Source organism: Ctenocephalides felis, unplaced genomic scaffold (assembly GCF_003426905.1).
Source record: "Ctenocephalides felis isolate EL2017-DRISC unplaced genomic scaffold, ASM342690v1 CF-g0.4_SCAFFOLD_01604, whole genome shotgun sequence".
Classification (NCBI taxonomy): domain Eukaryota; kingdom Metazoa; phylum Arthropoda; class Insecta; order Siphonaptera; family Pulicidae; genus Ctenocephalides; species Ctenocephalides felis.
The window spans coordinates 6,781,596-6,791,904 of NW_020537758.1; the positions used below are offsets into that span (position 1 = coordinate 6,781,596).

At 27.2% G+C, this 10,309-nt stretch overlaps 1 protein-coding gene across 1 annotated transcript in view; it reads left to right on the plus strand.

Annotated features, from left to right (window-relative positions):
• Positions 1–1,287: 1,287 nt before the first annotated feature.
• The window catches only part of LOC113372961 (adenylate cyclase type 3-like), a 10,341-nt gene continuing 1,319 nt past the window's right edge, over positions 1,288–10,309 (plus strand). The window contains exons 1-10 of the mRNA XM_026613290.1: positions 1,288–1,447; positions 1,861–1,938; positions 3,495–3,684; positions 5,199–5,295; positions 6,693–6,842; positions 8,649–8,764; positions 8,824–8,935; positions 8,995–9,122; positions 9,185–9,343; positions 9,523–9,661. Coding sequence (XP_026469075.1) covers positions 1,288–1,447; positions 1,861–1,938; positions 3,495–3,684; positions 5,199–5,295; positions 6,693–6,842; positions 8,649–8,764; positions 8,824–8,935; positions 8,995–9,122; positions 9,185–9,343; positions 9,523–9,661 — 1,329 coding nt within the window. The remainder of the gene's footprint in view (positions 1,448–1,860; positions 1,939–3,494; positions 3,685–5,198; positions 5,296–6,692; positions 6,843–8,648; positions 8,765–8,823; positions 8,936–8,994; positions 9,123–9,184; positions 9,344–9,522; positions 9,662–10,309) is intronic.

Consider the following 10,309-nt stretch of genomic DNA (forward strand, 5'->3'; position numbering starts at 1 on the left):
ATAAAATTATCAAGTAAAAAATACAGTGAATTTAATTTACTTTCTTAAAAAAATTATGATTTTTATAAAAATTGTGCACAAAATCTTTGAAGTAACAAATTAAACCCTGAATAATTATTGAGTGAATTATTATTGAATAATAATTTTTGAAAATTAAAATAAAATAGTTGGACATGAAAATTCGTGTTGAAAACTTTATAGATTGTTTCATCAGATTGTTTTTGTTAAGATAAAATAATAAAATTTGAATAAAAATTATTTTAACAATTTTTAATTTAAAGTTTTGCACAAACTTGTCACGAAGAGTTAAAAGTACTTTGGTAAAAAAAGTATTTACCAAAATTTGTGATAAAATTATTTATTAAATAAAAGTGAACAAAAATTTGGCTGTATCAAAAGTTCAGTTAAATTAATAAAAAAATAGGAAATTTATAAAATTGTACTTTAAAACTGAAAACTGACGTTAAAATTTTAATTTATTATTTATACAAAAAATTCAACGTAAAATGCTTAAAGTGTATTATTTAAAATAATATAATTTTAAAATTAAATAATTTAATATTTTGTTTATTTTTGAAAAATATATACAGAAAAAATATTAAAAAAAATTAATATATATAAAGAATTGAAAAATATTTAAAAAATATATTTTACATAATTTAAAAAATTAAAATAAATTGTTTTTATCAAAATTGTTTCTAAAACTCAATATTAACACCTAAGACAATCCCTAAATTTAAAAAATACCAAAAATACGAGTGAAAATCATCCAAAAATCGTGATTACAATAAATGTTTATAAAATTATCAAAAACAATGCAGGATTTGAATATTTAAACTTTTGCTTTTAATATATAAATAGGTACATCATAATACAGCAAAATTTAGCCAAAAAATCCCAAAACTCCAACCAATTTCAACAAAATCTGTATTTTCACCAATTTCAACCCCCACGACAAGATTTAAACTTGAAAATTTAATAAAAGTTTGTGCATTTAGCTTACTTTTTGCAAATAATTGTGATTTTTACAAAAATTGTGCACAAAAACTTTAAAGCAACAAATTAAATCTTAATTAATATTTTTAGTGTAAATTTCCTTTGTGATAAATTTTATTTAGAATTTTTGGAAATTAAAATTAAATTTTTAAATTTGTGCTCAAAACTTCATAGATTGTTGCACTAGAATGTAGTTTTTATATTGATTTAAAAAAAAATATAAAAATGTGTCATCAAACTATGTGTCAGTTAAAAAAAATTTAGTGGTCCTTGTGGTAAAAAGTGGTAAAAATGGCAACAGAAGTACCAGGCGCCACCGAATGGACGTTTACTGATCCGGCTCTGGAAAAACTATATAGATCTCATAGTTCTAACCAGAAGAGGACTGGTTTACAGTGTTTTTTGCTGGGGGCGATTTTGTTCGATCTTTATACCCTGATAGTACCCTTAGGTAAAAGATTTTTGAGTATATTTAGCAGAAAGTCCAATTTTGAACAAATTTTTGGTTTGGTTCGGAATTTTATTGTTTTTTTTTAAATATTGTTCTAGACGTTGGTCGTGCCATGTTGAGTCTGTAAATAGCAAGTTTTTGTCTAAAATTTGGTTTTTGTCTAAATTTACCAGAAACACTGACTAAGGTAATGACCAACTTGTTTTCTGGTGTCAATTTTAATTGGTTTTGTAATGGTTTGGACTGCAAATGATTACACTATTGCTACAATAATATAAGTTTATTGAGTTTGACAACTTAGGTTGTCAAATATCTCCCTTCCGCTTTTTTGCTCTTGGTTTATAATACAAAAAGGCGGAAGAGAGATATTTGACAACCTATTATTTTGTCTTGAATTTTAATTTTCTTTCCAGGACAACATTTAGTAGCTTATATAGTCAGTGGAGTTTGTTTAGGATTAGCTGTAATAGCCTTGGTCTGGTGTAGGATTGGTAAGTTCTCTAAAATTATATTAAAATACTTGAAATAATACAGACTAATTTATTAGAACTATAATAATTTTAAAAAGCACATATATACCCGAAGAATCCATCAAAACCATCAAAAGTTGCACCAGCACTGTTTGTACTTTATTTATCCAACAAGTCCTAAATATTTACGACATGTATTTCAAAACAAAACTAGTTGTGTGTGGCATTGTGCATTAAGGCAAATTGCTGGAACTTCCCGTACCGTAACAAAATGTTCGAGGAATACTGAATGTTTTGAAATAGATTATTATTAATTTTGTATCATTGTCTAATATTTATAAAAATTATATGAACTGAATTGCAAAGTTGAAATTAATTGTTCAAAGTATATTAAAACTTTAGTCAGAATTACGATTAAAATCTGAATTATTTTCGATATACAAAAAAAAATTTGAAGAAGAAAAATTGAAAAAAAAGTTGAAACAAAAAAAAAATTTCTCCAAAATCAATTATTTTGTTAAGACAAGCAAAAAGTTCTTTGTATCATTTAAATCGGATGCTTAGTTCTCTCAAAAACTGCCATTTTTTACATATTTAGCTCCGTATCTTCGAAATGGCTGGGCCTGCCTTTGCCAAAATCTGATAAACACTTCTCCCAATCATTACTAATTGAATGTTTTTTTATATAATTCAAATCGGATGCTCCGTTCTCTTAAAAAGTCGATTTCTATTTTTTGCACTCTTTGCTCCGTATCTCCGAACCGGCTGGACCTGCCTTTGCCAAAAACTAATCAGCTCTTTTCCTTATCAATAGGAATCGAATGTTTTTTGAACCATTCAAATCGGTTGATTCCTGCGCCCGAAAACGAGACTGGAAATTTGTATCCATACATACATACATACACACTCACACACACACACACACACACACACACACATACACACACACATACACACACACATCCATTTTTTCTGAGGTGTTGTGAAATGTTCAGAAACCTTCAAAACGTCGAGAAATGTACAAATTTTCAATTTCGGTTTTCGGTCCATTACAATAACTTACCCTACGGGAAGTTAAAAAATAAAAAAATAAAGTTGCATCAACACTGTTTGTGCTTTAATTCTGCAACAAGTCTTAAATATTTGCAATATGTATTTTAAAACAAAAAAATGTCAAGAACTTGGATACCAAAAAAATTCTGCAACAACAATTATCAAAATACTTAAGTCTGCGTTCCGACTAGTTTTATTCAAAATATCAATATGTAAGTGTATATAATAATTTATGCCAAATTTTGATAAATTTTATCTAGCTTTTTCTAATGTAAATAAATTTATATGTGTAAAATAAAATTTCCATGTTATTTAACAGAGTGTCAAAAAATGTCCCCAAACTAACCAATATATTTTTCACCAAATATTTTAACCAAAAACTGTAGAATCACCTCTCAACCTCCTTCACCATACCAAACTCAGTCCTTTCACTTTCTACAATTAACTGACAATTTTAATTCTTTTTTCTACGAACACTTTCTGTTTCCTTTACATTACTGACTATTATATTTATTGTTTTTTAGGATTTACATCTGCCAAATGTCATCCGATTTGGCAACTGGCCCCACATTTTGCTTGGCATTTGTTCAATGCTCAACTTTTGCTACATCTGTTTGTAAGGAGTTACTTGGGGTCAGATGATGTCACAGCCAGGGATTCTTTAGGATGGGCCCTTTTGCTTGTGTATTTGGTCTATGTAACCTTACCCTTAAGGTAATAATTAGAAATGATAAACAAAGTCTTAGAATTATGCAGGAGGATTATTTCCTCCAGGAGTTGTTTTGATTTTTGCATTATTAGATCCAAAAGTTTACCATGCAGGATGATTGATGAAATTTGGTGGTTTGGTGGTAAATTTTGATAAAATAAAGATATTAAAATAAAATTATGTATTAAGTCACGTGATTAAAAAATTGCAAATTAAAATTATGAAAAATTAAATTTAACAAAAAATATAATTGTTTGTTTAATGAATCACGTGACTAACTACATATTTTTCTATTGATTTTTAATTTTTTATTTTCATTTCAAAGTTTTTCTTCCTTATTTTTTTACAAAGCTATGTCTTATTTTGGTGTCTATTGTTTCTGGTATGAATTTTCTCGATGATAATACACATACAGTGACGAAACGTACAAAATATGTAGCTAAATTTTTTTTGGTTTGGACTATTTGAGTGAAAACAAACGTTTTGAGTCTCAATCTGACTCAATAATTATAAAAAATCATATAAAAAATAATATAATTTAAATTAATCATAAAATAAACAACATAAACACTATACAATGATTCAAGATAGCCTTGATATTTTTTTACTTTTTACCTTAATTTTTAATATTTTTGTTTTTATTATGTGATTAAAATATATTTTTGTATTATTTTATATATAACTTTTTAATTTTATTTACTGAAGAAGGGTGAAATTGAGAATTGAAACATATGGATATCTATTAAGAATATTTTTTAATGACTTACTTAAAGTCAATATTTAGAGCTGAAACTTTCTGATATTTAGCATTTGAGTCTCTGGGAGCAGAGAAATTCTGAAATATCCATATTAAGGACCACTTGATTTTATATATATATATATATATATATATATAATATTTATATATATATAAAATCAAGTGGTCCTTAATATGGATATTAAATATATATATATATATATATATATATATATATATTATTTATATACACAAATTTTCTTTAAAATTAAAACTAATGGAAAAAAAGATAATTTTGTAGATTTTGTGCAATTATTTTTGTTTTGTGCTTTTATATTAAACATTTATAGTAAATTTAAATTATACATTTTATCAGAAGTTTTCTACATATTTAAATAAAAAAAAATTACAATAAAGTTAACAAGTTAGTCATATGCGTTGATTTTAATTTAGAAAATTAAATTAACAAGAATTTAAAAACAATTTAAAAATCTATAAATTTAGAAAGCATTTTTCAATTCAACTATACGTATTTTATAAGATCGACCCCTTAAATCTGTTTTAATTCATTTCAGTACATTTTATTAATAACTCAAATTTTGCAGTTATATAAATATGACAAAAGGTACATAGATACTCACTCAAATATCAAATAAAATTTTACATATATTTTTAATATAAATTTATAATTTTTATTTTTTTTAAATTGATTGTTTACATATTTTTTGGGTGTTAATTAATTTCAATTGTTTAACTTTACTAATGTGTGGTTTTATTTTTTAGGCTAAGATATTGTGTAATGCTGAGTCTAGGAACTTGTGCATCATACATTGTAGCCTTAGTTGGACTTAGCAAAAGTGACAGAAACTTCATAGAACAGGTAAACAGATTTTTATAACCTTTGATGTAAAACAATGGTCAACATTTGACGACAAAATTCCTATTTGATCGATACCAAATTTAGGTTCCAAAATGTTTTATAAATAACAATGAGTATACAAATGAGATCTTTCAGAGCATCGTGTTTGAGAAAAATATGATTTGTAAAGAAGAATGCTACAACACCAAAAAGTGCATTTTTATATTAACATTTCAAAAAAGTTGATATTTTGATTTTCTAGTAATACTTGCGGTCCTATTACATGATTTTACTGAATTGCAAATTTATAGCTGTTTTTGTGAGAAACATGTGTGATTTTATATTTTTATAATTTAGTACACATATTAAGAATTAACATACTAAAATTTTGTAACTCTAGTATAACGTTTTATATTTTTAAATATTAAAACTATTGGAAATTAGATATGCAAGAGTGTATTTGTTACAAAATTGCACATTTATAGCTTTTTTTGTTGGAAACATATGTCATTTTATATTTTTATTATTTAGTACACATATTAAAAAATAACATACTAAAATTTTATAGCTCTAGTATAATATTGCATATTTTTAGAACATTTTTCAAAAGTACTTCTCATATCATGTCCAACCGTCGTTTCGCAACTGATAAAAATAGAGTATGCAAGAGTGCATTTGTTTACAAAATTGCACATTTATAGCTTTTTTTGTTAGAAACGTATGTGAGTTTATATATTTATAATTAAGTACATATATTAGGTAATAACATACTAAAATTTTATAGCTCTAGTATAATATTGTATATTTTTAAAACATTTTTCTAAAGTACTTCTCATATTATATCCAACCGTCGTTTCGCAACTAATAAAAATAGAGTATTCAAGTGTATTGCAATTTTTAGTGTTTTCTGTAAGAAACATATTTGATTTTAAATTTTTTATAATTCAGTACACATATTAGGAAATAATATACTATAATTTCATAACTGTATTACAACGCTTTATATTTTTAAAATATATTTCAAGCCGTCAATTTGTTTACGTCAGAACGTTTTTGTATATTAATATAACTACGAACAAAACTACTTACTACAATTTAAACATAATTAAATAATATCCACGTAAAACATCCCATTAGACGCAATTGAACATCATCTGTCAGAAACGTTTGACATTTGACGTATTAGCCACCGTCCATTGCTTTATTCAAATTACGCTTCTACAAAAATGTTCAAATTAAAAATATAAAGTTTCTACGCGACTTTGGAATAATATCTCACATTTCCGACAACAAAGTTGGATACATTTCTAGTTTAATCCATAGTTTTTCACTCAAATCAAAACGTGTCAAAACATCCATCAACTTACTTCAATTTTGTTTTGTTCATGTTATTAATTTTTTTTTATCTTTTCCTCCAGCATTTGGCAAATTGTATATTGCTGCTGGCAGCAAACGTGTTCGGCCTAATGTCCTACTTTTTAGAAGACGCTCAGCAAAGAAGAGCATTTTTGGAAACCAGACAAAGTCTGCAGGTTAAATTGGTTATCGAGGAACAAAGTGCAGAACAGGTAAGATAATAAATAACTAGTCGTGTATGGCATCGTGCCTTAAGGCAAATTGCTGGAACTTCTTGTACCGTAATGAAATATTCGAGAAATTTTAAACGTTTTCAAAATATATTATTATAAATACTGTAACTTTTATTATTTTTGCTATCTTTTGTTATATCTGAGCAAATCAAATGAAAATCATAAATCAATTTATCCCTTAATAATCGTCATTTTATTTCGAATTCAATTTCATTCTAAAAAAATAGTTGCCCAATTTACACAAAGTTGAAAAAGTGCTCCTATATAGTCACAGTCTAAACGCATTTGCAAATAATTCTGTGCGACATTTTCACCTATACTGTGCTTAGCTTGACGGCATTATCGCATTTTTCAATAGTTTTCACAAAATTGAAAAAGTGTTCCTGTACTTAAACAGTCTAAACGCACTCGGGTAACACATTTGTACCAGAGTGGCGCTTAGACTGTGCTTAGCCTGGGTAATATTTTGAATTTTTAGTCCAAAATTACGAAAATATTTTTTAAAAAAGAAAAAGAGTGAATCTGTTAAATATTAGAGGCCTATGAAAAATTATTTAGTTATAAAAAAATATTTTATATGAAATAGCATAGGGCGAATTGGTCCTAGTAATCAGTTGTGGAAACTTTTAGATAAAATGTCAATTTTTTAGTTTATTAATAAAGTAATTTTTTTCTAATTTTGTATATTTATACATTGAATATTCAAAAGTGATCCTGTAAAATATTAGAGGCTTGTAAAAAAGGACTAATTTATAATAATATATTAACGCTTGGCTTTGTTGATATTACTAGTCCCTTTAGTCAATTTTTGATAAATTCCTTATATCTTAGTTTATTTACCAAGTTATTTTAAAAAACTTTCAGAAGACTTCCAATAAGCATTCTAGTAAATTTGTGTAAAATATTAGAAGCCTACAAAAAGTATTTTAGTTATAAAAAATACTTACAAATAGTCAGCTTGAAGTAGTATTAAAGCTTTATAATGAACGTTTAGAAACTTTTAGTTCAAATTTCTGGTTTATTTTTTAACAACTGTTGATGAAATGTTGTGTAGACGTGAATTGGGCATTTGTAAATTATCCTGTAAAAAATATAGGCCTAGGAAAAGTAGTTTGATTATAAAATTATTCAAAATTTTCTAATTAATAATTTGCTAGTATAACGTGGCTCTTTATAGTCAACTTTGGATAAAAACCCTTAATTTAGTTTATTAGTTTATAAAAATTCTAGGTTCATTTTGTGATTATTAGAAAATTACTTGTAGACTTCTACAAGTAATTTTGTAAAAATAGAGTTCTACGGATAGTAGTTTAATTATCAAAAATTAATCAAAATCTGCAAGGCATAATTCTACATTTTCTGGTCCATTTTGGATGGAAAATCAAATGTTAATCATAAATCAATTTATCCCTTAACAACCCTCATTTTATTTCAAATTCAATTTAAAAAAAATAGTTGCCTAATTTACACAAAATTGAAAAAGTGCTCCCGTACAGTCACAGTCTAAACGCATTTGTAAATAATTCTGTGCGACATGTTCACTTACTCTGTGCTCAGTTTGGCGGCATTTTCGCATTTTTCAATAGTTTTCTCACAAAATTGGAAAAGTGCTCCTGTACATAAACAGCCTAAACGCACTCGGGTAAACATTTGTACCAGAGTGGCGCTTAGACTGTGCTTAGCCTGGGAAATTTTTTGATTTTTTTGGAATGGAAATTTAAAAACTCGTGCAATTTATTGGACAACTATTTTAAATTTTGTGGTAATTTTTTTGGAAAATTTTAGGAACGACTTCTGCTATCAGTTTTACCAGAGCACGTTGCTGTTAAAATGAGGCAGGATCTTGGTTCTACAGACAGCCAATTTAAAAAAATCTACATGAGTAGACACGAAAATGTCAGGTAAATATTTTTTGGGCTGTAAATTGACTAAAAAATTATGGTTCTACTTTTTTTTCTAGTATTTTGTATGCCGACATCGTAGGCTTTACAGCAATCTCCTCCACCTATTCAGCCCAAGATCTGGTAAAGATTTTGAACGAACTGTTTGCAAGATTCGACAGACTGGCAGAGGTAACCACAATTTATCCACATCCCTCTATAACCATCAATAAATTTATCATTTTTACCAGAAATATCAACAATTGCGAATCAAAATCCTGGGCGACTGTTACTATTGCATAAGTGGAGCTCCTGTAGAAAGGCCTGATCATGCTGTTTTGTGTGTGCATATGGGGTTATCTATGGTTAAAGCCATCAAGTAAATGATAAAAGATAGATGTTTGTATATTGAGAAATGGGTAAATGTGATTTTTTTGCCAGGTACGTCCAACAAACAACAAATTCACCTGTGGATATGCGTGTAGGAATTCATACAGGTGCAGTTTTAGCAGGAGTTCTTGGTCAACGTCAGTGGCAATTTGATGTTTATTCTAAGGATGTAGAGTTGGCTAATAAGATGGAAAGTTCAGGAATGGCTGGGTAAGGGACTACTATCACTTTGTACCACTTTGCACCACTTTGAACCAACTTGTTTTGCAAATTTGCACCCCTTTGTGCCACTTTAAACAGACTTGTTTTCCAAATTTTTGCCTGGCACAGACCTTTTACCAGGAATATTTTTTTGCCAAAGATATTTATTTATCTGTTTTTTTCCTAAGGCGTGTCCATATTTCCCACCAAACTCTGAGTTTTTTGGATGGTGAATTTGATGTCGAACCAGCCCATGGTGAAAAACGAGAAGAAGCCCTAAGGATGGCTGGTATCAAAACATACTTTATCGTCAAAGTGCTAAAACCGGTAAGATTAATAGTTACGTAACCAATAATAATATAAACAAAAAAATGAGGATTTTGGGGCAATTCTGTTCTCATAAAATAGCATTTCTTGTTACTAAACTCTAAAAAAATCTCAATCTATAGTCGAGAGATCAGGCGTATTTTTCATGTAAACAAGCAAGGAAGAATGTTATGATAATAGAATTCTAGATTGCATTTATGTACCCTTACAGTTTTTTTTAATTAAAATAAAATTCGTTGGGAATTCATGAAAACTGTATTCGCAAAAGTTATAGATAATAAAATTTTGAACATATTTTTCATACAAACTTTTGCTTCAGCGTTATTAGTTTACGAGATACAATTTTTTGAAAATAAATTTATTATTTGGTTCATCTAAGTCGGATTTCTACGTGCAAGTGCGTTTGTACAGTTTTTATTAATTAAATTAAAAATCGTTGGGAATATATAAAATGTATTTTCACATTTGCACAATTTATAGATATTAAAATTTTAAACAAATTACATGTACAAATATTTGTTTTAGCGTTTTCAGTTCACGAGATACAATTTTTTATATAAAAATATCAGTGTTGATTCCTTTAGGTCGGATTCGGATTAGGAAGTGTGCTTCTTCAGTTTTTTTTTTTCAATTATATCAAAAACCGTT